The 26,681-nt window shown below is 44.1% G+C and overlaps 1 protein-coding gene across 1 annotated transcript in view; it reads left to right on the top strand.

Annotated features, from left to right (window-relative positions):
* Positions 1 to 26,681, top strand: part of FANCC (FA complementation group C) — a 212,376-nt gene that overhangs the window by 152,642 nt on the left and 33,053 nt on the right. The window contains exons 5-7 of the mRNA XM_058657361.1: positions 910 to 1,023; positions 1,883 to 1,947; positions 18,330 to 18,494. Of these exons, the coding sequence (XP_058513344.1) occupies positions 910 to 1,023; positions 1,883 to 1,947; positions 18,330 to 18,494 (344 nt within the window). The remainder of the gene's footprint in view (positions 1 to 909; positions 1,024 to 1,882; positions 1,948 to 18,329; positions 18,495 to 26,681) is intronic.

The following is a 26,681-nucleotide window of genomic DNA, read 5'->3' on the forward strand; positions in this document are numbered from 1 at the left end:
ATCAAAGAGATGAGATAATTTTTGGTTTTAGAATTATGCATCCTTTTTTTCATTTAGTTTTGTAACCGTTTTAAATGTTGCCCTAAACCCCTTATAAGCCTTGTAATGGCTTGCAGTGCCACTGTGCTTGGGTACGAGCCAGAAAGCTCATCCTGTCCTGCTGCTTAACATGTCTGTGTGAGCACTGGACCTCTCTGAGCGCAGGGCCCAGCTGTATGGCAGATACACCAAAGGCTCTGGCTGCTGAGTCAGAGCTGTAGCACAGCAGGTTGGCCACCTCCTGTGAGGCGAGCATCCCTCAGGAGCCACAGTTTGGGTCCTGGCTGCTTCACTTTCCATTTGGCTCTCTGCTAACGTGCCTGGGAAAGCAGTGGAAGATGGCTAAGTTGATTCACTCCCCCAGATGGCTGCAATTGCCAGGGTAGGGCCAGACTAAAGCCAGGAGCCAGCAGCTTCATCTGGGACTCCCACATGGGTGCAGGGCCCAAGCACTTAGGTTGTCCTCCACTGCTTTCCCAGGCTTAATAAGGAGAGAGCTAGATTGGCAGTGGAGTACTCAGCTCTCAGTCTGGCACTGCAGGCTGCAGCTTAACCTACTCTACCGTAGCACTAGCTCCATGCTGCACTGTAAAAACAGAAAAATACTATTCTTTATATGGTTGATATCATTGTCATAGGTATTATTTTTGCCTCACTATTCACATTTAAATTCAATTATTTTTAATGTTCTAACTTATTTCTGGTTTAAACTTGTTCAAAAAGAACTGGGTAGTTGGACAAATTGAAATTATTGGTTTCATAGAAACTACTCCATTTACACATGATTCAGATTTTCAGAGTTCTATGTAACAGACATTCGAGTTGAAATGCAAAAAAATTGACCTTTTTCTTTCTGTTTGTGTTTTTCAGAGTTTGTTATTTCATATACTTTCAGCATTCAGTTTGAACATAAAGGAAGTTGGTCTTTTTGCTCAAGGCCTTGGGTATGAGCCTGTAGATTGCTATCCTGGTTTGCTTAGAAATGTGAGTATTTTAAATTTATTAGTATTGAGATTTTCATTGCTGAACGTACCATCAGTAAAAAGGATAAATGGAAATATTTCACTCCTCCGTGAGGGTGTTTAACTTTTCTTTGTTTATCTCTTCTTACCTTGGGTGTGCTATGGCCATGTAAGGAAGAAATGTGAGATAGGAGGTCATGGGAAAGGAGGAGGAAACCCAGGAAGGTTCCAGTCAACCCACCGGTCGACCCCTCTCTCGTAATGCATCTCACTCACTCCCAAGGTTTTTGTTAGAACAGCTTTTGTTCTAGTTTAAACACAGTCTTGTACTGTTGAACAAATCTTGTGTTTAAAATAATGTGATTAGAATTTGATGTTAAAGCAAAGCAAAAAATTCACTAAGTAGCCTTGTAAATAGTATTACCTATTTACATCTTAGTCTTTAAGCTGTCTTTGCTTCCCTTAAATTCTAGCCAAATTCAAGATATTTTAATTTATTATGTTTGCATAGCTCTTTTAAAAACGTTACGAAATTTCTAGAGGTTGTTAACAATCCTGGTTTTTTGGAGACTTGGTGCAGGAGAAGCAATTTGGAAAATAAGGACCCAGGAAAGAAGAAATAAACTTTTAACATGTTCAGTTTTGAATGGGGTTGGCTTTCATTCTTAGGAAATTAGCGACCATAAGACAGAAAATCCCACTTATTAGTAAATGTGACTTGGGCTGCTTTCTTTTCCTCTGGACAAAGTGAAACCTAAGGAGAGATCGGGCTGGGGGCAGGGGGAGGATCTCAGCGGAAATATCACTCACCCCAAGAAAAATAGAACTGATGTAATCCTGTTTGCAGTGGGAGTTAACCTGCAACTGATTTTGTTTTACAGCTGGTTTTATCATTAGTGTCGGAACTCAGAGAGAATCATCTTAATGGATTTAACACTCAAAGGCGGTAGGTGTTAAACTAAACATCCCACTTCTCGAATTTCAAAATGTATCAGTTCCGTTGTGAGGAAAAATCTTGTCTAATTCATAGGAAATGCATTTTCGTAGTTAAGGTTATGTTCTGCGTGGCGAGATTATTTCAGTAAAATAGGTGGCAAACTGGTGAATTTTTTCACTTTCTGTCTTAGTATTCCCTCAACCCCCAGGAGAAGTAAGTAAATCATGCAGTGTCTTTTGTGCACCCATTAGCTAAAGAGCCCCGCATGTGCGTGGAAGGGAGACAAAACAAAGAGACGCTTTTAGGTTTCCCCTGGCTGCCTGCTTGTGTAGGAGGAGAAGGTGCCTGAATGTGCAGTATGCTCTCAGCAGCCCACGGCTGCCTGCCCTCCCCACACCCCTGCTCTGTGTGTGCTTGTATGTGTGCACTAGTGCGCACGTGTGTGTGTGTAGACGTGGGGGGCATATTTATAAGGCAACAGATACTTGACGTGCACATGTGATCTATTTTAAGAAACACAATATTCCGAGATCTAGACTAAACAAATCAAATAGATTCAGACAAATTAAAAGGCAATTAATCACGTTTCAAATGGCTCTTCACTCTGTGGAAGAATTCAGGGTTGTTTTTATTGGTGCCCATTTCATTTTTAACAAATCATTAACCAGGAGAATCCAGGAACGAAGAGACTTTGTGATCTTTTTGTAAAGCTTTTGCCAGTTAAAACTTATCGTAAATGGTCTTTGTCGCCCAGGCGCTAGGAATCTGTTGCAGCTGAACAACAAATTCTTTGAAGAAAGCATTAGGGAAAATGTTCATGACATCCAAATTGGTAATGACTTTTTTTAGATACAACATTTAAAGAACAAACAACAAATTAAAATAGAATACTTGCACATTATGTAAATTAAGAATTTTGTAATTGAGGGATACTGTCAGGAAAACAAAGAGATGGTGAAATATCTTACAATTAATATATCTGGAAAGAGCTTAAAATCCAGAATATACAATGAGTTATTAGGAAAAAAATTAAAATAATAAATGTCACATTTATTAATAGTGAAGCAAAAATATCTATGACAATGATATTAACCATATAAAGAAAAAATTAAAATAATAAATGTCACATTCACTGTGGAAAACAATTTAGCAAACCAAAAAAATCACTGTACAACCTAGCTTTGTATTCAAAAGAATTGAAAACAGTAATTCAAGCAGCTATCTACATAGCAGTGTTCATTTGACACTGTAGCTAGAAGATGGAAACAACTCAGAGTGTTCATCAGTATATGAATAGACAAGCAAAATGTGATATATGTATTTACATATATACATTGGGGCACTACTTGGCCATAAAAAAAAATGGGGGTTTGATCTATGCGAGAATGTGGGTAGTCTTGAAAATCCTCATGGTAGTAAAACAACCATAGCAGTTACCATCCTGCACACATGAGGCCCTTGGAAAAGGCAGTTCACAGAAACAGAAAGCTGAGTGAGGGTCGATAAGGGGCTGGAGTAAAGAATGGGGAGTTATTTAATGGTTTAAATGTTCATGTTGAGACTGATGAAAACCTTTGGTATAGATAACAGTGGTGGGTGGATAACCCACCAAAGGATTTAATGTCACTGAATGGTTACCACTTAGAAATGGTTAAAGAATAACTATTACGTTATTTATGTTTTAACACAATAAAAAAATTAACCAAGAGAAGGTCAAATTTGATACTATGACATACTTTCAAGTGACTAAAATTTCAAATGCTTTGCTGGCATTTATGGGAGAAAGTGTGTGATTCACTCATACATTGTGAAAATGTGAAATGGAGAAACCACTTTGGTAAATAGCATGACAGTTTGTTACAGAGTTCAGTCACCATACAACATCCCAGTTCTACTCTTGAGTGTTGGCTCCAAACAAAGTGAAAACATAGGTGTTGGCCAGGTCTAATATGTAGATAGTCAGAACTACTTTAATTGTAGGGTTCAAAATCAGAAACCACCCAAAGGACCAGCCCAAACTGAATACTAAACACATGTCTCTTCCTCACTCTCTCTGTCTCCTTCCCTCCTCTTCTCCCTCTTTCCCTCCCACTACCCTCTCTTGGAATATACATTTCAGCAAAAATGTATACAGATGCTAATAAACACATAGGTATTTATATGCAAATGTTTACAGCATTACTCATAATAGACAAAAAGGGAAGAGAAACCCTTATCACCATCAACTCATGAATATGTGAACAATAAATGACATATCCTTAAAATGAAATTACAGACCTAACTGAAAAGGAATTGATCATACTGTGCCTCAAGCTGCAGTGCTGCAGAGAGAATTTGGAAAGTGGTTAAGAAACTACTTGGAGGGCTTGGCATTGTGTAGCAAGTTAAACCACCCCCTGCAATGCCAGCATCCCATGTGGCCACTGCTTCACACCCTGGCTGTTGCACTTGGGACCCAGCTCCTGGCCACAGTGCCTAGAGTGCAGCAGAAGATGGCTCGAGGACCTAAACCCCCACCACCCACATGGGAGAGCTGAGGAGAGCTCCTGGCTCCTGGCTTCCATCTTGGCCCAGCTGCAGCCATTGTGGCCATTTAGGGAGTGAACCAGTAGATGAAAGATCTCTCCCTTTATCCTTCTCTCCCTATCTCTCTGTGACTCTTTCAAATAAAACAATCACAATACCTTCCCCCAAAGTTGGCATAGTTTAGCAAGATTGAGAGAAAAAAAAACTTTTCTTGGAAGAAGACGTAAGAGTAGAGTGTATATCCAATGTTTCACCGTCTCAGGTGCTTTCTGCTGTGTGTGAATCTGTGCTGAAGGGGATCTGGCATGTGTTGCATGCCTAAGCACCATCAAGAACAAAATAAAGTTCAGTGTTTAATGCAGTATCAGACCATCTGCAAAACACCAGAGGGAGCAAGCAAGTACAGGCTCTTCAAGATTTTATTTATGTTTATTGAAAAGGCAGGTCAGATTTACAGAGCGGAGAAGAGAAAGAGAGGAAAACCTTCCATCCACCAGTTCACTTCCCAAGTGGCCACAATGGCCAGAGCTGAGCCAATATGAAGCCAGGAGCCAGGAGCTTCTTCCAGGTCTCCCATGCAAGTGCAGAGTCCCAAGGCCTTGGCCCATCCTCCACTGCTTTCCCAGGCCACAAGCAGGGAGCTGGGTGGGAAGCAGGGCAGCTGGGACATGAATCGATGGCCATTATGAGATCCTGATCCTTACAAGGCAAGGATTTCACCACTGAGCCATCATGCTGTGCCCAAGAAACTACGAGCTCTTACAGAAACTGACATAAAACTCTCTATTTGGGAAATTACATGTACAAATCTGAAAAAAGCTTGGCATGTTCAGCTGAACTAACTGCTGAAGTTCTTTTTTTGTGTGAAGCCTTGCATAAAGACAGAGTGGTGACTTGGTAAATGCACCAAAGCAGAGCTAACAGCATCTGTAGTTCCAGTATTCCATGTGGGCACCAGTTTGAGTCCTGGCTGCTCCACTTCCTATCCAGCTCCGTGCTGATGTGCCTGGGAAAGCAGCGAAGGGTGGCCCAGGGCTTTGACCCCTGTACCCACCTGAGAAACTTGGAAGATGTGCCTAGCTTCTGGCTTCAGACCATCTTGGGGGTGAACCAAGGAAGATTTTTTTTGTCTCTCCTTCTTTCTCTGTAAATCTGCTTTCAAGTAAAAATAAATATTTTTTTAAATGCACAAAGCACAGCCAGAGTAACATAACACATGAAGAAACAGTGAAGCAAGGCCTAAACAAAGGATCAAAGTAAGTTTCTAGAACCCAACCCCAGGGAAGTGGTGACTGGGGTGAACATTTGTCCTAGCAGTGAAGACTGAAGACTCCCACATCCCATCTTGGAGCACACAAGTTCCTTACTGGCTCTGTTCTCGACTATGGTTTCCCCCTAAGGCAGGCCCTGAGAAGCTGCAGTGATAGCTCAAAAGAAATTTCAGTGCTGTACAGGAAAACATCAATGAAATCAAGACAATAATCCAAAAATGAAGCCAAACAAATTGTATACCTCAGGAACAGAATAATGTTCAAAATCCACTCCCGGCTTTCAACAGCAGTTTTGAAGCAGTGAAGAAAGAATCAAAAAATGGAAAGTCAAGTGATCTTTAAAATGCCAAATCAGAAGCAGAAATTAAAATTAAGTAGAAAGACGAGAAAGAGAAAGAAAAGAATTAAGAAAAATGAAGGAAGCCTAAAGGACTTGTGCAGCAACATCATACTATGGGAGCAAGGAAAAGAGAAAAAGCAGAATGTGCTTATTTGAAGAAATAATGATAAAACTTCCCATGCATGGAAAAGGAATTCAGTGTCCTAATTTGTGAAGCTCAAAGTTCTTTAGCTAAGATTAACACAAGGAGGCCCATACCAAGACACATTATAATCAAACTGTCAGAAGTTAAAAATGACAACATCTTGAAAGCAGTGAGAAAAAAAGTGACTTGTCACATAAAAGGGAGCTCCTTTAAGCTTATCAGCAGAAACATTTCAGGCCAGGGAGGGTGTTGCAATATATGCAAAAGTGTTGAGCTGAGGGTGGAGGAAAAACTGTTCAACCAAAAACGCTGGCCAAACCGCCCATGAGAATTGGAGGAGAAAGAAAGATCTTCCAGATAAATAAAACCTAAGGGAGTTCATCACCACAAGACCTGCATTATAGAATGATTGCCCAAAGGCATCCCTCAAGTTGGAATTAAAAGGTACTGGATGGCAACATGAAAGCACACAAATAAACTCTCCAGGAAGGTAAATATGTAGACAAACACGAGATCCTGTAATACTCTAATGGTGGTGTGCACAAACCACTTTAAATTCTGTTACAGGACTTGAAAGATAAAAAACAGTCACTAGAAAACTATCAATGACACAAAATATAAAAACATGATTTGTGATTTTGATAACAAAGCAGGGATGTTATAGGAGTGAAAGGTTTTTGTAGGGAATTGAAGTTGTTGTCAATTTAAGGTTGGTTGATGTAACTGTAAGAAGGTTATGTAATCCACAAAACAAAGTGCTTGTAGATCTATAGGAGGTGTACAAGGAAAATGAAAAGGAAATTGAAGCATGTCACTGTCAAACCAGTGCAACACAAAAGATGGCTGCAGAGAGGAACGAAGTTCCTGTATAACACACGGAAAACTATCAACAAAATGAGAATTCCTTCTCTATCAGTCATTAAATAAACAGAGTAGACTCCCCATTCAGAAGACAATGGCTAAATGCACAGGGAGATAATACCTAATTATATGCGGTCATGGAAAGTATCTATAGTCTGAAGGTAGAAAATAGGAAAAAGGTGTGTGTGTGCGTGTGTGCGCATACACGCTTTCACGAATAGATGGGGTAACTTCTTGAATTGGAAAACTCACAAAAGAAACCAATATATAATGGTTAAAAGGTCAGTTCATCAGGAAGGATGTTATAGTAGCCATATATATATATACTTAATAGAAGATACCCAGAACATATAAAGCTTTTATTGGTAGGATTGAAGGGAGAGAAGTTGATGTTGTGGCATTGTTGGTAAAGCCATCGTCAGCAATGTTGCCACTTCATATGGGCTCTGGTTCAAGTCCAGGATGCTCTACTTCCAAATCCAGCTCCCTGCTACTGTGCCTGGTGAAGCAGCAAAAGATGGCCAAAGAATGTGGGCACCTGTCACTCACGTGGGAGACCTGAAACAATCCTCTGACTCCCATCTGGCCCACCCTCTGTAACTCTGCCTTTTAAACAAAGAAAATAATTTTTAAAAGAATTTGAGAGAGATGCCAGTAACAAAATAATAGCAAATGCCAGTACTTTACAGTTACCCAAACTAAAGACCAGTAATAAAATAGAATGTGGTCATGTAAACCAATTGGAAGCTTAAACTTAGACACACACAGAGCACAGCTTTTAATCCCATTATGAAGCTATCAGAATGAACATGTCTGTGTGCATGTAGTGGAGAAATAAGTCATGTATTTCCAGTGATGTTCCCCCCCCCCTCCTCACTTGTGTTCAGTAGAGTACTAGAAGTCTTTACCAGAGCCAGGGAGCAATAAATAGATGAATAAACAAATAAAGGACCTTCAGACTGGAAGGGAAGAAGTAGTTACATTTCTGTTCAAAATTTTCCCAAAGAGAACTGAGCAACTAATTCTGCAAAATTGGTGGATGTAATATTTAAGTTTTTATTTATTTATTTAGATTTATTTTTGTTGGAAAGTCCGATATGCAGAGAGGAAAGACAGAGAGGAAGATCTTCCATCTTATGATTCATTCCTCAAGGGGCCACAATGATCAGAGTTGCATCAATTCAAAGCCAGGAGCCTCTTCCGGGTCCCATGCAGCTATAGAGTCCCAAGGCTTTGGGCTGTCCTCGACTGCTTTCCCAGGCCACAAGCAGGGAGCTGGATGGGAAGCGGGGCTTCTGGAATTAGAATCAGCATCCATATGGGATCCTAGCACGTGCAAGGCAAGGACTTTAGCCAATAGGTTATTGTGTCGGGCCCAATACACGTATTTTTTTAAAAAGTTGTGTTTCTGTAAAGTAACAGAGAACATCCAAAAGTAAATTTAGAAAAATAATCCCACTTAGAATAGCATCAAGACAATAGAATCTTTAGGAATTAAGCTAATTAAGCAAAGAAGAAAATCACTGAAAACCTTCAAACATTACTGAAAGGAATTTTAAAAGACACAAATAAATAAAAATCCTGTGTTCGTGGATTAGAAGACTTTTCAAGGACTTAAAATGTCCATCTTAGGCCTGGCTCCTGGCTTCAGATTGGCTCAGCTCCAGCCATTGCGGCCGCTTGGGGAGTGAACCATTGGACAGAGCTTCCTGTCTGTCTCTCCTCTTTCAAGTCCGGGATGAGCTAGTCTAGGTCAGTTCATATCACCCTCTGGCAAATCCAAGAGCCAGAATGGTGTGTGAATCAGGCTGGATCAGGCTGCAATACCAACCAGTTTATATTACGGGACTGGGGGCAGCTTGGGCTGGGCTGGGCTAGGCTGTAGCTCTCTCCAGCATGAGCTGGAACTGAGGATGGCACCAGGCCAGGCTACAGCACCTACTGGCAAATGCTGAGGTGAGGCAGGCCATGCCAGAATGGGCTGAAGTGCTCAACCAGCATACATGAGACCCAGGGGTAGGGAGGAAACACAGTAAGGGGGATGCATGAGCTTCTTTGCTGGACTACTGCTTCAGCTGATGAGTGTGAGAGCTGGGATTTGGGGCAGACCACATTGGGCAGGGCTACAACACTTGTTGGCCTCATGTGAACTGGATCAGGGGAAGCCAGGCTGGCTTTCTACTGATGCATGCGTAAGCCAAAGTGAGTGTGGGTTGGTTGGGCTTTGCCACAGCATCAGTTGGCAGATCCTGACACAGGGGGCAAATTCTGTCAAGTTAAACTGCAGAACCACCTGGAGAGTGCAAGATGTGGGAGTGGGCCCACTAGGGAAACAATGAGCCCTTCCCTTTTGGGTTGCTACTCGGACGGGTGAGCATGAGAACCAGGACTGGAGCAGGCATGGCTAGAGGGAATGGCACCCGCCGGGATGTGTGTGGCTGGATAGTGGGGCTGGTTGGGTTGAACTAGGCTTCAGTGCTCATTGACATGCACAAGAGCTGAATGGTATGTGGGATAGCCTGGACCAGTCTGCTGTACATACTGGCAAGCATAGGAACCAGGGTAGGGGTGGGCCTGGTGGGGCTTATTGCAGGTCATCCCAACTAGGCTGCAGTTCCCACTGATTTACATGGCCAGATGTATAGTGGGTGAGACTGGGCTGGGGCTACAACATCCATAGGTTTGCATAGAGCACAGGGCTAGAGACAGAACTGACCCAGCAGTTGCAACCGCCAGTGTGCACATAGGCTGATTGGGCAACAGACTGTGCTGGATCTTGTATTGGCAAACACAAGAATCAGGTCTGCGCATACCTCAGATGAGGTTTCTTTGGAGATCCCCCAACTGAACCACTGGACTCAGAACTCCAACCATGGAGAAAATTGCAGGTTCCATGATCTGACCGTGGAGTGCTTATGTCAGAGCTGGGCCTCCTCAGTGCCTTAGACAAAACAGACAGCATAGCCAGTTGCACATGGAGGATATGGCAGTACATTGGAACCTGCAGAGGACACCTGGTACCATGACAGAGGACAGAACGAATTGGCAAGTGTTGGCAGTGAATACCTTGGAAAACGGAAACTCTAGGGTGGACTGTGTCAGCCAGCGGATTCTGGAGAGATTTCGTTGTGCTTGGAGTGGTGAGATTGGAAGCCACTCAGAACTGTTGAACTATCAAAACCACTTGAACAGTACCCTCAGAGCATGCCCCACATTGGGGACCCTGGAATGGTTGGGAGGCTGGGTGTAAAAAATAAAAATTTTATAATCTTTCTCTGAAAAAAAAAAGAGCATGCTGCTCTTGGGAGATGAGTGAAAAGACACAGCACTTGGGAGAAAGCGTCTCAGTGAATCTGAAATTCACCCCATGGCCCTGTCCTCAGTGCTGTGTTCCTTGTAGCTGGCCTCCCATGGGACGCTGTGCTAGCTGGACTTGTGAATGAGGTGTGTTCTGGGAGCTAGAGCACTCCCAGGTCTCCTGGGGGGTGCTGGCCTTTTGGTGCCTGCTTCCACTCCAAGACCTTCGCCCCGTTCCTGTTGGAGATGTGGTGGATGAGAGGGAAGAGTACGTGGCCAGCTGGCTGCTGTTACTGTAGTCGCCCAACAGACTGTCTTGGTGGCTGCAAGGTTCTTGACTCTCTCTGCTTTTTGATTCTACCTCCAAAATATCTTTTAGCTTTCATAGTAGTTCTCTGTTTCAAACTTTTTGGACTTTTTCCTTTCAGAGTCCAGCTACCTACTATTAAAAACCTTGCTTGCAGTGCCTAGGTCACCAGAAATCATTCTTGTTTTACAGTATTATATATTCATGAAAATGCTCCCACTAAGCAGCAGCTGAGGGTATAAAGTGAATGCTAGGACATTTGGCTGCTTGGCTCTCACTGTATTCGCTCCCTTGGGTTGCATTTCATTACCTGTTCTCTTGACTAGATGATGTGAACTGCTGTTCTTCATGAAGCTCGCCTTTTAGTCCTGAGAGTCTTACCAAGTTCTCTACATTGAATCTGCTTGTCAGAGACCCCAGAATCGGCTACATCTGCACCATTGGGCTGAGGCCAAGGCATCCATTTTTAAACATCTTTCTAGGTGATTCTTATGTTTGCTGAAGGTGAAGCAGTTCTACCCTGTACTACATTTGAACGTATGAGGTAGCGCCGTGGAATTCCACTGAAGATTTTAATTTTCATTGAAGCCTCCTATACTGTTATTAGCTTAGTTATGTTATTTTTTGATAATCAATAGTAAAATTCCCATGGGCATAAACTTTTTTGTTGGAGTTGTCCCAAGGTTTTTCTTGTTCTCTAATGCCTTCTTAAACGACAGAGATCTCTAGCATTTGCCTTTTATGGTTTTTATAACTCACCAGCAAGAAAGATGGTTTTAGATCTATCATTAGTAGATTTCTAGCCTGAAATCTAAGTTGTTAATAATATTTAGCTTGAGCTTTTTTTAAGACTTTTAAATTTGAGAGGTAGGATTATGGGGGGGACAGAGAGAGATCTTCCCTCCCCAGGTTAACTGCCCAAATCATTACAAAAACCCTGGACTGGGCCAAGCTGAAGCCTGGAGCTGCTTCTGGGTCTCCCGCATAGATGCAGGGCTCCAACCGCTTGGGTCGTCTTCCTCTGCTTTTCCAGGCATGTTAGGGTCAAAAGTGAAGCAGCTAAGAATCGAACCAGTGCCCATGTGGAATTCCAGTACCACAGGTGAAGGTTTAACATGCACAGCGCTGGCCTTTGGCTTGAGTTTTAAATGTCTTAAAATTTTGTAGTGACTGAGCTTATTCGCTGAGATAAGAGAGGCAGAGTAGGGTGTGTTTATGTGTTGGCAGATACTTTGCATGTGGTTGTTTTGCCCAGAACCTAGTAGGATGTTTTGCATAGAGTCAGAGCAGTATGTACGTTTGTAAAGCTGAAAGTTGCCCCAAAGTTGCCTGTACACATACACATTAGGAGTGAGGAGGCAGGCACTTGGCCTTCCGCCCTCCTGCCTTGGCTTTAAAATCCTGCTCCCTAAAACACACACTTAATGCAGCCTCTCCCCTCGCCCCACCTGCATATCCTGAAAGAGAATGAAGAGAGGCAGCCTCACTGGATGGGTCAGAAAGACAACTGTGCCACCTAGGGCAATTTGCAAGCGTCAGAGTGCATGGCTGCAGATCATTTTGCTCAAGATGAAAAGGTCCAAGGTAATTTGCCTGAAAAATTGTAGTCTCATGTCAACTTAGGTGGTTCTTGAGCCCAGCACAGTGCAGGCAGGCCACCGATAGCCCCAACAACTCGAGTTGTTCACAGATTTCACATCTCCTCTGTGATCTGAGACTTAGCAGAGTGTGGGATCCAGCTCCAAGCAGAGAGGGTTATGTAACACTTTCCAAACTGGATTATGCTAAACATTTGGGCTTGACTATTTGCCAGCAAGCAGCACTTCCAAATGATTTCTGCACAAGAATCCAACTGCACAAGGCTTGATGGTAACCATTTCCTGCTGGAAACATCTGTGCTGTGTGGCTGTCCTGTACCTTTCGAGCCGTCTGCAGCATACCATGGAACTACAGGATAAACTGTCAGTGCTCAAAGTGTCACTCCTGCTAGATGGTTTGTAACACACAGAGGAGAGAAGTTAAACATTCAGTCATTAAATTGTTGATTTTACTTGGTGGCAAGTGAAACTATTTTAAACGCCATGACAAGACTATTTATCAGGCCTCTTAAAAATAATGAGAAAGGAAACTGCATCAATTTTCTGCATTTTTTTGTTCCTTTGACGGTCTATACATCTGAAATTATGAGACCAGTTTCCATGTTGCCAATGAGGCTTTTTGACTTTTTCAAAATGAACTTTAAATGCTCAAGTGGTTAAAAAGCAGGAGGGAAAACCCACAGATAAATGCTCTCTAGGGGAAGGAAAAGAGCATGAAAGCAGCATTGTTTATATGCTTTAAAGTTGGAGGCTTTCGGCTGCTTGAACATTTGAAATCATACCAGTGAAAGGAAAGGAACTGACAGAACCCAGCTTCACACATAGAATGTTCCGGAGGGAAGCACGTAGCAGAGGACTGTTAGCCCCACTCTGCCGTGCTCTGATTCCAGTTTTAAATTGTGCCCTCTGCTGTGTAGGAGAGAGTCAGTATTAGGGCACATGATAGCAACTCTCAGATAACTTCAGAAAATTCATAGAACTACATAATAATCATTGGGGTAAAAAATATTTAAACCATGCTCTTTTTTGAGGGGATTGTTTGTTTTGAAGATTTTTTTTTTTTCAAAAGCAGAGGGCTGGGCCAAGCCGAAGCTAAGGGCCCAGAGCTTCTCCTGGGTCTCCCGCACAGGTGCTGGGATCAAGCACTTGAGCCATCCTACATTCCTTTTCTAGACGTGTTAGCAGGGCGCTGGATCAGCAGTGGAACAGTTAGGATTCAAAACAACGCCCATATGAGATGCTACTGTCACAAGTAGAGGCTTAACTTGCCATCCCCTAAGACATGTTTTTTCCTAAGACATGTTTTTTACATGAACTTTCTGAAGATCCTGTGAGTTAGGATTTTTTTTGCACCAACATTGTCCTGTTTTAATTTCATTTTTCCATGAGCTTTTTAAAGTCTCCACATGTTTGGCAACTGCCTGTATCAGCTGTCCAGTTTATCACTATCCCATTCTTGTACCTGATGCCGTCAAACCAGTTTCTCAGGGCAGGAGGATGTGCTTGTAATTCCCTGGACAGCTTTGGACTTTAGGGTTCTCAATCTCTCAAACACTTTTATGAGTCCCAGGTTCTTTTATGGATTGACAAAGAGAACTTTTTCATTTAAGTCTGAAAAATAGGACTTTAAAAGCTCATTAAAGTTACTCAAAAGCATTTGGACATCAAATTTATTTTTTAAATTCAGTCTATGATAAATATAAATGAACTCAAAGAGATTAGCTTTTCCTTAAACCCATATATGGACTCAACACATTCAGAAGGGTCTCTGGGAGAAGATATATTGGTGAATTAGAAAATTATTAAAGAAAATTTGAAAGATTATATGGTCACCCTCATTTCAGACTCATTCAATAAAGCAAATTAGGAACGTGCCAGATGTCTAGGGGACGTTCTACTAGCACAAGCATCGCAGAGTTTAGTCATTCTTGATCATTTCAGTGAAGAGCTTTACAAATTCAGGGAAGCAGCTCGGTGTGGTGGCCCTAGGTCTAAATCTCTCACCTTGCACGTGCTGGGATCCCAAATGGTGCCAGTTTGTATCTGGCGGCTGCTCTACCCATCCACCTCCCTGCCTGTGGCCTGGGAAAGCAATCGAGGACAGCGCTGTCTCTCTCTCTCTTTCTCTCCCTATCTCCTTCCCTCCCTGCTTCCACACATATTCTCTCTCCACATTCTTTGTCTCTAATAAATAATTTTTAAAAATTCACCAGGATTGGCCATGTAATGAAATGAGTTAGGTCATAACCTACCACACCACCATCGTATATGTTGCTGGTTTAAATCCTGGCTGTTGTGCTTCTGATCCAACTCCCTGATAATGCACCTGGGAGAGCCACAGAAGATGGATCAAGTCCTTGGGCACTGTACCCATGTGGGTAACTCCTATGGAATACCAGGCTCCCGGCTCCAATCTGGCTCAGCCCTGGTTGTTGCGGCCATGTAGGGAGTGAACCAGTGGAATGGGAAATAGGCCTCTCTGTCTCTCCTCCTGTCCGTAACTCTTTCAAATAAACAAATCTTTTTAAAGATTACTAATCATATCACAGATTGGCTTTGACTAAGAATTCCCTAAACTGTGAACCAGGTTAATTACCACTTCAGTTCCTACTGCTGTTGCCAACTAGGTCACTCCACGGATCTCCTTCGGTGGGCCTTGCCATGTGCCAGGCAGTTTGTCCATGTTGTTTTGAAAAACAACCATCCTCAAAGAAGAGTTAGGAGGCAGATGAACCTGTCCCCCAAATGACATAAACTGGCAGAAATACAGGTTCCGACCTCTAAAGGGCAGACCTGCTGTCCAGCACACCTCCCAGCTGTGATCAGACAAGTGTGAGTGTTTTCCTGAACTCTTATCTTCTGGTGGAAGTGATAAAGACGAGAAGGGGAGCTATGGCTGTGTTGGGATGCCCAAACCCAGATTGGAAGGTCTGGGTTCTAGTATCACTTCTGCTTCCCATACAGGTTCCCATCCATGCGCCCCCGAGCATGAGTCCTTACCAGTGACAGGGGAGACCCCGACTGAGTTCCAGGTGCTGGGTTTTTATTTTTATTTCTTTTAAAATTTTATTTTTATCTTATATGAAAGGCAAAGAGAGCAAGAGACAGATCTCCCATCCTCTAGTTTATGATTGTTTTTAATGAATTGATATAAGAACCTGATAGAGGAAATGACTAATCATGAATTTTAATGTTTCATTTTTGGTATTTTACTTAGTTTTTAAAAGTTGAGCTCCAAGCGTATCTCATTTTATTGTGCTTTACAGATGTTGCGTTTTTCGCACATTCACAGTTTGGTGGTGGCCCTGTGTCGAACATATCTATACGTGTCGTTTTTCCACCAACAGAGACCTACCTGTGTCTCTCTGTCATATACCGGTAATTATTAGACGTTTTATTTTTTTTAAAGATTTATTTTATTTTTATTACAAAGTCAGATATACTGAGAGGAGGAGAGATAGAGAGGAAGTGGAGCTGCCGGGATTAGAACCAGCGGCCATATGGGATCAAGGCGAGGACCTTAGCCACTAGGCCATGCTGCCGAGCCCAATTATTAGACATTTTAAACATCCTCATTGTTATTATATGTGTTTTAATGATCTGTGATGTGTGATGTTAATATTGTAATTGTTTTGGGCTGCCATGAATTACATCCATACGAAGTTACTCTAAATGTGTGTGTTCTAACTGCCCCTGTCACCACCTGTTCATTCTTTTATTCTTTTTTCCTTTATCTTCCTCCCTCCCTCTCTCTCTCTGTCTCTCTTTCTCTCCCTATCTCTTCTTGCTCCTGTTCTGTCATCTTGGATCTTCCTGTTCTGTGAGTTCCGATTTTGAAATTGGACCAAGTGCATCACTACAAAGGCTTCTCATTGTTCAAGTGAAATAAAAGAGTCACCTTAAATCCCAAGGGAGAAATGGCTGCTTCGGGAGGCAGATGTGCTGGCGATCACAGCAGGCCAAAGGCTAGGCCTCTTGTGCTGTGTAAGATGTGATTGCAGCTACTGAACACATGAATAATAAGAAAGTGAAATAGTCTTATCGCTAATACAGAGAAAGTGTTAAAGGTCTAGACAAAAGATCATACCAGCCACAATGTTCCTGTAAGTCAAAGCCTAGTGCAGGGCAGAGCCTTCTGTGTCTTGAGTTCCATGAGGCCTTAGAGTGGTGAGGAGGCTGCAGAAAATGTGGAACTAGCAGAGCTTGGTTCATGAAGTTGAAGGAAAGAAACCACCTGCAGAACAATTGACATGAGGTGAGGCAGCATGTGCTGATGGAAGTCGCAGAAGCTCGTCCCGATGACGTCGCTGAGCTCATCACTAAAATGTTCAGGGTAAAAAAATGAGCCTTACAGTTGAGGATGCTATCTAAGACATTCCCAGCTGGGGAGGGGAGTCACTGCCCAAGGGCAAAGCTTGGAAGTGCAGGCTGCTGCAGCTGGTGGAAGCCAGTACTCACTACTGTTGTGGAAAGTCCAGGACCCTTAAGAATTAGACTGATTCTACTTCCCTGTGTCCTGTAACTGGAACAACAAGGCCTGGGTGGCAGTATATCTGCTTACAACACGGTTTACTGAGCAGTGGAAGCCTTCCGCTTAGCAAAGTGCTCTTTTCCAAATCTTCCTGCTCTGTTGGTGATATACAATGAGATGACCACAGTTTTCATGCCCGTTAACACAGCATTCATTCTGTGGCCCTTGCTCCAAGGAGTAACTTTCATTTCTATCTCTTATTACTTGAGAAATACTTTTTTTTTTAAATTTATTTTATTTTTATTACAAAGTCAGATGTACTGAGAGGAGGAGAGATAGAGAGGAAGTAGAGCTGCCGGGATTAGAACAAGCAGCCATATGGGATCAAGGCGAGGACCTTAGCCACTAGGCCACGCTGCCGAGCCCGAGAAATACTTTTTGCAAGGATATGGCTGCCATAAATGGTTCTTCCTCTGACAGATCTGGGAAAAGTAAATGGAAAACTTCCTGGAAAGGCTGCATCAGTCCAGATGCTATTAAGAACATCTTAAAAGGATACCAACATATCAGCAGCAAAAGCTCATGGATGACTGTGGGTTCATGACTTAAGTGGAGTAAGTGGCTGCAGCTGCTGAGAAAAGCCCAGGAGAGCTGGGACTAGAGCAGGAGACCGCAGGCCCAGTGCTAGGCCACCATGCTGGGCCCCTAGTGTGTATTATTGTACATGTTTTAGAACTTGGCGTAGTAATGACATATTATATCTTTTTGCAACTTGCATCACTCATGTGTTTTTACTTGTAAGAAACAGTTACACACACACACACACACACACACACACACGCATACAGACATCTTCCATCTGCTGGTTCACTCCCTAAATAGCCGAATCACAGTATCTGCTTTACCTGTTTGCCACTAATGCCGGTCCCTCATTATGTCTGACGTGTGTTTAGATGATGTAGCTTTAGTTCATTAATTTTTAGCTGTGATATAACTTTGTCTTCTGTAAATAAACTATGATTTATTTACTCATTCCTGTAATGATACATGGCTAAATAAACTATAACTTTTGCAAAGAGTTCTGTTGAAGTCTCTTTAACCTCTCAGAAGAACTTACAGCCGGTGCTACAAACATTCTCCAAAGCGGTTGTGTGTGTCCGCATGCTCCCTCCAGCGGTACTCCTTGTTCTCCATAGCATTCTAGGTGTCTCCCTGATGTTGTCATTTGTGTGGCACATTCTAAAGAGTTGATCACTGAAAGTGGTTCCCTCTGGAAATCACAAAATGGGCTACTGCAGTTCATAAACTTCAAGGAACTGCTTCACTATTTAGTCATACCTGAAAGTTGATGAAAATAAAACTGGGTTTTTAAAAACGTGCCAGATTAGGACTGGCATTGTGGTGTAGCGGGTAGAACCACCACCCGCAATGCTGGCATCTTGCATGAGCACCAGTTTGAGTTCCAGCAAGAATGGAAGAGGGAATTGATAGGCCGGCGGCCTTGCCAGCTGGAGGCCGCATGTCTTTATTAGGTGTGGCTCTCTGGTTTGGGTAACGTTCTTATTTCTTCTGCAGAATGGCCCCTGACCGAGTACTGGCCCTGTCACAAGTCTGCATCCCGCTTATCACTCTGCCGGATTTTGAACCCCTGGTGGAGGCCTTGCTTGTCTACCATGGACATGAACCTCAGGAAGTCCTCTGTCCTGAATTCCTGGAAGCTGTAAATGAGGCCCTTTTAGAGTAAGTGATGTCCTTTTATCCTGTCATTCAACATGTTGTCTACAACATTAATGTTACCCATTTTCAAACTTCTTGATCTCAGTATTCTTTTTACACGTTTAAAATGTATTAAGGATCTCAAATTTTTTGTTTAGGTGGACTATACATACCTATCGAGATTTACCATATTCAAAGTTAAAGACTTTTTAAAATGTCTATTATTTCATTTAAAAATATGGATTACTTATTAACATAAATAGTATGTTTTTATGAAAAGCAATGATTCTCCAAGGCAAAAAAAAAAAAAAAAAAAACTCACTGTCTGACCAGATGGTATTGCTTTTACATAAAAAAAAAAACCCTCCTTGTCTGCCTGAGGCAGCTGGATTCCTGCGTCTGAATGGGGTGTTCTGTCTGGCGGGATATATTGTTTCGGTGAAAGCATCTAAAGAAATCCAGCCTCCCTGAGATGGAGAGCTGGACAAGGCAGGCGTGTTCTAGCCTCATGTCAAATAATTGTGGGTAACCTGCCTTGACACCTCACCGGAGTGTGAGGATGGTCGGGTTTGACAGGCTGGCTGCTGCTGTGGAGCCGCATCCTCTGGAGCTGAGCGCAGCAGCCTGCCCTGTCTCCTCACGCACTTCTTCGCACGTGCGTGACTTCGTAGCATCCTGCCTGCCTCATTTGGAGAAGCTTAGTCCCTGAAGTATGAAGTTCTTCCGAACATTGCAATATTGCTTTATGTTTGGATCCATCACCACCAGTCTTCTCTGGGATGTCTTTTAAATATCACAAACCTGGCAACCTCATGTAAGTAGACACGAATTTTTCAAGATTTTTAATTTCTCCCTAAAAGCCAAATGTATAATGGGTCGCCAATAATATCATTTCTTTTTTAGGTAAGCCTTGTCACTCTGCTAGAAAAAGTATATACCACATGTCTAAGTATAACTTGTCTGCTAAGTCATTCATTTAATTGTTTTTAGTTTTGAAGCACAAGTAATGATTGCCATGCAGGATATTTTTTTAAACATCTGTTTATTTATTAGAAAGGGAGTGAGCCAGAGACAGCCACCCTCCGTGTATTGGCTCACTGCTACAAATGGCTACAGCATGAAGCTAGGAACCAAGACCTCCATCCGGGTCTCCCGCCTGAGGCCCAGGGACACGGGGAATTTGGACTGTTCTCTGCTGTCTTCCCAGGCACTTTAACAGGAAGACAGATGGAAAGCCGATTAAGCCAAAGCTTGACCCAGCATTCGGCTATGGAGTGCTAGTGGCGCAAGTGGCAGCTTAGCCCTCTGCGTCACAGCACTGCCCCCCAGAATAGATTGTTAAAAGCTCGCTGTTCTCCAGGGCGTCCGCTCAGCACAGTCAGTGTTTCTACCATCTCCTCAGACATTCTGACATGAAAGCAGTGCTAGCCCGTGGGGATGCAGCAGTGAGGAAAACAGGTGCACCTGTTCCCATCGGTGATTGCTTTTTTTTTAAAGATTTATTTATTATTTTTTTTTATTGGAAAGGCAGATATACAGAGAGGAGAGACAGGGAGGAAGATCTTCCATCCGATGATTCATTCCCCAAGTGAACGCAACGGCCAGTGCTGTGCCGATCTGAAGCCAGGAGCCTCCTCCGGGTTTCCCACACGGGTGCAGGGTCCCAAGGTTTTGGGCCATCCTCAACTGCTTTCCCAGGCCACAAGCAGGGAGCTGGATGGGAAGTGGGGCCACCGGGATTAGAACCAGTGCCCATATGGGATCCCGGCACATTCAAGGCGAGGACCTTAACTGCTACGCTATTGCACTGGACCCTCTTTTTTTTTAAGATTTATTAATTTCTTTATTGTTATCAAGATTTACCGAGAGAAGGAGAGACAGAGAGAAAGATCTTCTATTCACTGGTTTGCTCCCCAAGTGGCCTCAATGGCTGGACCTGAGCTGATCAGAAGCCAGGAACTTCCTCCAGGTCTCCCATGCAAGTGCAGGGTCCCAAGGCTTTGGGCTGTCCTGTACTGCTTTTCCAGGTCACGAGCAGTGAGCTGGCTGGGAAGTAGAGCAGCCAGGATACGAACAGGTGCCTATATGGGATGCCAGCACTTGAAGGGCAAGGTTTTGGCCACGAGGCTATTATGCCAGGCCCACATCTGTGATTTCTGTGAGGCCCAGACATACCCACTTATTTTTACATGATCAGAGCAAACATCAGCACAGTTGTTTCAGAAAAATCCATGAGATTCAAAACAGTTATTCAGTACTTCAAGTATTTCTGTACCAGCTATGTGTGTGGTCAAGTTTCATATAAAAAAGATCTTCCGTGATTAATTGTTGCTCTTACTAGACAGCTACAAGGAACACAGCAAGTCTATTAATTTATCACACATATTTACACCACATAACTCGTTTTGGTTCAGATTGTATGTGCATGGTTGGTGTGTTAAGGTGATAACTTTGTATCTGCAAGCCCAGGGGAGGATAACCCTGGCATCTGTAAAACACATTTTGAGAGTTAGAAAGACACAGAGGAGAGGAGAAACACGGCGAGAGGCGCTTTCATCTGCTCATTCACTCCCCGAATGTCTGCTGTAGCCGGGACTGGGGCGAGAGGCGCTTTCATCTGCTCATTCACTCCCCGAATGTCTGCTGTAGCCGGGACTGGGGCGAGAGGCGCTTTCATCTGCTTACTCACTCCCCGAATGTCTGCCGCAGCTGGGACTGGGGCGAGAGGCGCTTTCATCTGCTCATTCACTCCCCAATGTCTGCTGTAGCCGGGACTGGGGCGAGAAGCGCTTTCATCTGCTTACTCACTCCCCGAATGTCTGCCGCAGCTGGGACTGGGGCGAGAGGCGCTTTCTTCCTCTCACTCACTCCATGAATGTCTGCCGCAGCCAGGACTGGGGCCAGCCTGAGGCTGGGACCCGAAACCCTGTGCTGCCGCAGTGTGTTTCAGCAGGAAGCCAAAACCCGGAGCAGAGCTGGCGCTGGAACCCAGGCGCTCTGACAGTGGATGGGACTGTCACAAGAGGCGTCTTAACCAGGAAGCTCAATGCCCACCCCACCCGCACCTCAAATTTTTGCTTTATTCCTCGTGAGGAATGTCTGGTGCCTTAGGAGTTGGAGAATTCTCTGAAATGTTGTCACTTTCATCTTTTCTAGTGTTTGTTTACATTTGTGCATTTGAAACATACTTTTTAAGAAGTTAGCAAAGTGACCCAACTTATAAAACAAAAAAAAAGCGGCTGTGGAATGAGAAAGTCCTCCTCTCACAGGAGGCGCTTGGCCTAGGCGTTGGTGCTTAGGATGTGACTGGCATGCCTTTATCCCCTCTGGGAGCCTGGGGTCCAGCCCTGGCTCCACCTGCAGTGCAGCGTGCTGCAGCGCACGCCTGAGAGGTAGCAGGTGATGGTTGGTCCTTGGATCCCTGCCACCCAGGGAAGACCCAGCCCTGGCTGTGAGAGCACTAGGGAAGGAAACCAGCACATGACAGATTTCTCTGTGCCCTTCAAATACATAAGCCAAATAAAAAGTTAAAAGCACATAGTGAGGTTGTTTGTATTGGCAGGTTACAGAGCATTTCCACCAGCTTGAGTATGTTACGATGGGAGCACCTCATTACCAACTGGCCTGTATCTAAGGCACTACCTTGATCGTAAACTCAATTTTTATACCATTGAGCCTATTTTCTTATTTTCTGTTCTGGTTCTTTGATCTGTTACATGCTCATGCCTCACTACCATTTTGTTTAAATGGTAGAATCTAATTCTCTTTCCATTTTCATTGTTACTACTTGTTGTATCTTTCAAATAAGCCTTGAAATCAGTTTGTCTAGCTCCAGGAAAGACGGCTGAAGCTATATGTGAGAAGATTCATGCTAGGTATAAAGAAATTAAGTCCAGGAGAGCTGGCATTTTGATAGAGTTAATCTTCTCTGTCCACTTGTCCAAGAGCACATGCGTCTGCGTTCGTTCAGGTGTACGTCTGCAATCTTCAAGGAGTGTTTGCTGTCTTTTCCACCCGTGGGCTTTAGGCAGTCGTACTCCTAAGGGCTTGCTGTATCCTTGTTTTGAATTTCTTGGCTCTCCCGGTGAGCCCTCTCTGTCTTCAGATGAATTCTCATGGATTATAGCTTTTGGAAAACGAGCAAGTTGAAACTGCCGATGGGCTTCCAGTGCGTTCAGAGGAAGTAATTCCTAGTAGAGCGTTTCCTATTTTCAGATGTAACTCTTGGAAATAAGAACGCATACTTTAATTTCATTATATATGGATGCTTATGATCCTGGTCTTTGTTAAAGTAAAGGTTAGGCATAGAAATAGAAGGTTAAAACACTTCATATTTTTCCAAGAAGATTAGAACACAATTTTCATGGTTAAAATAATCCCTCTGTCAAAATGTACTCAAAAAAAAAAAAAAAAAACCCTGAATTTCCTGAGGAGTTTGCTCAGTTATCTTTGCTGTTTCTGTGAGATACTGAGTAATAAAAGACCAATTGACCAGTTCATACATTGAGCTGAGCACACAATCCAGGCCTGTCATTCCTCACCCACCACAGCAGTCATACAGAATCCTGACTTTTCGGTTCAATGTTCGTGCCCTTGCCCGGTTCTGCCCGTATCTGACTTCTCTGGGGATGCGTCCCCCCACAGAATCCACTCTTAGCTGCCCTGTGTGTCCCATCTCACTCTTTCCACAAGAGTTGCGTTCAGGGGAGACTGGAGGACAGGGTCCTTGGCACGTGGTGCGGCCATAAAGCGCTGCTTCTGACAGGGCTGGGCTCTGCGAGGACTGCCTGTCCCCCCGCTGCCCAGGGCAGGGCTCCACACACACGCCTGCTCTCCCTGCCTCTGGCTTTTACTTGTGATAGCATGTTCTCCCTCAACAACTAATAAAATTTATTTGGTTTGGAAAATGATGTCTGCTAATCCATAGGGAACAGCCTGTCCAGATGCTGGGTGGTCTTCATTGTGTCCAATTCCTGTGGCTTCGGCTCAGCAAGTTCCCCAGGCAGTGGCGTCAGGGCTGGAGCCCTTCCATGGACACTTTCCCATGGACGGAGCGTCCCAGCCACATGTTGACATGGGGAGGCTCGCTCGGTCAGTCAGAGCAGATGACCACCCCGTGCCAGACCCCTTCCCCAGCGTGCTGCCTGGGCCTTTAGAAACCACATGCTTTCTTTCACCAATGTGCCCTGCCCTGCGCTGAGCCTTCCAGCTATGTGCTTGCCACAATACACCAGTGGAATTTTGTCTGTTTTATAATTGGCTGGTGTCTTTGGCCTTGGCTTCCAGATCCAGTCATGTACTTTCAGAAATGGGCTGCCTGTCTTCTCCAACAGCAGATGTTCACTCCCCCTCCTCCCACACTCCTCCGCGGTTCAGATAACCCAGAGGAACTTTTTAATTTCTTGGCCTAACTCTCAAGCCCAACTGTCCATGTCTGTCCCTGGGGTTGCTGTCTCAGCCACCTGCAGCCTGCAGATTGAGCGAAGGCTCTGTGGGAGCCTGCGGAGAAGTGATTCAGCCTGACATGGCCCTAGGTAAAAGCCAGAGCCGTCGGCCTGGGAATGCTGAAGAGCTGGATGACGGATGGAGTGTTTTCTTGCATGCCTGAGTGAGCAAGCCAACGAGTAACTGAAAGAAGGAACATACGACTGTAACATAGTAACCAACCGGCACTTGGTCTTTGTCCAGGCCTCCTAAATCCTTGGGATTTCCTGAGTGACGCGGGTGACAAGAGGGTCTCTGGTGCTTCAGGAGAAGCCCTTTCAGGCACTCCGAGTTGAGGTTCATGGGGGACTCTTGGTGAGCCCAGGGCAGCTGCAAGGTGGGGGCTGGTGGCCAGAGCAGCCAGCGTGTGACTATAGGGTTAGAGTGTGTGGTATCACTCGTTCGCTCCTGGGCTTGTCCTGCTCAGCAGGGGCCAGTGGTGCAAGCATAGGGCCCTGTGATGTGCCTGACATGCCAGGCCCGGAGGATTTCCAGGCAGGAATCATCGAGGTGCCTGGTACACCACACACCCTGGCACCTGGCCCTGGGCGTCCCCTCCTAGGGCGGTTCCTGAGTGACATGAAGGAAGAGTTGTCTGTCTGGTCCTGTGAGCTGAGGAGGGAATCGGGAACCTCTGATGGATGCAGACAACTGGCCGTCTCATGGAGCTAAGCCTTTAGCTTGCCAGGCAGTGCAGACTCCTGGTGCTTAGTGTCCAAATGGAATTCGGCTGTAAAACACCTCGTTGCTGTCCAGAGAGCTGTGGAATTGGTTTCGGGGGCAGGGGCAGGGAAACCCAAACAGTTGGTGTTGGAAGTGTTCTGTGAGTGAAGTCAGCTGGTGGTAGGAGGGCTGACGTTGGGCTGTATATGCGAGTTCAATCGGGTGACCATGCAGCTTACACCCTAGACCACAGCACTTGTGAAAATGAGCTGAGTTCCAAGTAACGGATATAAACCTGTCCCAGGAAACAGAAGTGTGCTTACCCTGGTATTTAAATGAATCCAGTGCCAGTAGCATGCCTTGCCTGACACCCAAAGCGAACACTCGACAACTGACAGTGTGTTGCTGCTACTATTGTGTGTGTGTGTGAGAGAGAGAGAGAGAGAGAGAGATGGATATCTGCCAAGGCCAGGATCCTGGAACTCAAACCATGTCTCCCGTGTGGTGTTGGAAGGCAAGCGCCCGAGCCTTCCCCTGCTGCGTCTCGGGGTGTGTGTGGATGGGAAGCCAAGTCTGGATTCGAACCCCGAGACTCTGATAGGGTGTGAGCATCGCAAGGACAGCTCACCTGCTCTACCAAATGCCCACTCCAGGAATTAATTATATTTTTGGCAAATATTTGGTATTAATTTTCCTTAAACTCCTCCTGTTTCCTCCTGACAAAAGGATCACTAAATCAAGGCTGAATTTTCGATGCTGAAAGAGTGAATGTGACTTCACAGGTGCTTAGCAAGAATTCACTGCCCTATGACAACAAATTTATACTCCTTGAATTATCAAAGTTTACTCTTGAATATCAAATGACAAAAAATGCTAATGGAACCAACATGAAAAGTTAAAAGTATTTAAAATACCTCCGTAGTGCTACATCCATTTTACAAATTAGAAAATTCAGGCTTTCAGAAAATAAAAATATACCGAAGAAGAGGCTGTTTTTCACCCAAGTTCCTTCTTTGGTCTCTTTTTTTTCCAACCTAGATAATAGAAATGGTGTCAAATAATGGAGATGAAGATTTTTTTTAAAGAATTAATTTATTTATTGGAAAGGCCAAATGACAGAAAGATCTTCATGCACTGGTGAACGCCATTAATTGAAGCCAGGGCCCGGGGCTCTCCAGATGTCCCTCACAGGTGACAGGAGCCAGATGCTGAGGCCGAGGTGGAGATGTAGCACCAACAGGTGGTTTACCTGACCTTACCACAGGGCCGGCTCCACGGAGGTGAGGGGCCAAAGGGAACAGTGAGTGTCGCACAGGGAGAGGAAGGTAGTGATGAATTGGTAGTTCCTAAAATTCCCTTTTCTATTTATTCATTGACTGAGAAGTTTGATTTCCTTGAAGAAAAAAATTGAGATGTTCACAACATTAGTTATTGAAAAACTCTTCAAATGGAAATCTGCTGAAGCTAATTTGAAACAGGCATCACCACCTGCTTGGGGGCTGAGGAGTGATGTGTCCACACCCTGTAGCTGTCTCAAGGATCAGGTTATCATGTAAATACATCCATGGTGTGGGACGGAGAATATTGTTTCCAGTTCCTTGGAATTACCAATTCTTCAGAAAAGCTGATCCCAATTTTTGTGGGTTCTGCTGGCAGCCCAAACAGCCCTTGGTCTCCGCCTGTTAAGAAAGCATGGATTATTGTCTGGGCATGTTTGTCTTGGTGGAGGAAGGCCCAGCTGTGCCCTCAAATGGCTGGCCCCTCATAGGAAACCTTGTTTACAAAGAGTTTAACGTCACTTTCTGAGCTTGCTGTTCTTATTATTATTATTGTCATATTGTTTAAAAGTTTGGGACTAAAATGATTTACTAAGCATTTACTACATCAACTTTTTTTTTCCTTTTTTTAATTTGGAAAGTCAGATATACAGAGATCTTCCATCCGTGATTGATTCCCCAAGTGGCCACAATGGCTAGAGCTGCACCAATCTGAAGCCAGGAGCCTCTTCTAGGGCTCCCACACGGGTACAGGGTCCCAAGGCTTTGGGCCATCCTTGGCTGCCCT

The sequence above is a fragment of the Ochotona princeps genome, chromosome 31, assembly GCF_030435755.1.
Source record: "Ochotona princeps isolate mOchPri1 chromosome 31, mOchPri1.hap1, whole genome shotgun sequence".
NCBI classification, from domain to species: domain Eukaryota; kingdom Metazoa; phylum Chordata; class Mammalia; order Lagomorpha; family Ochotonidae; genus Ochotona; species Ochotona princeps.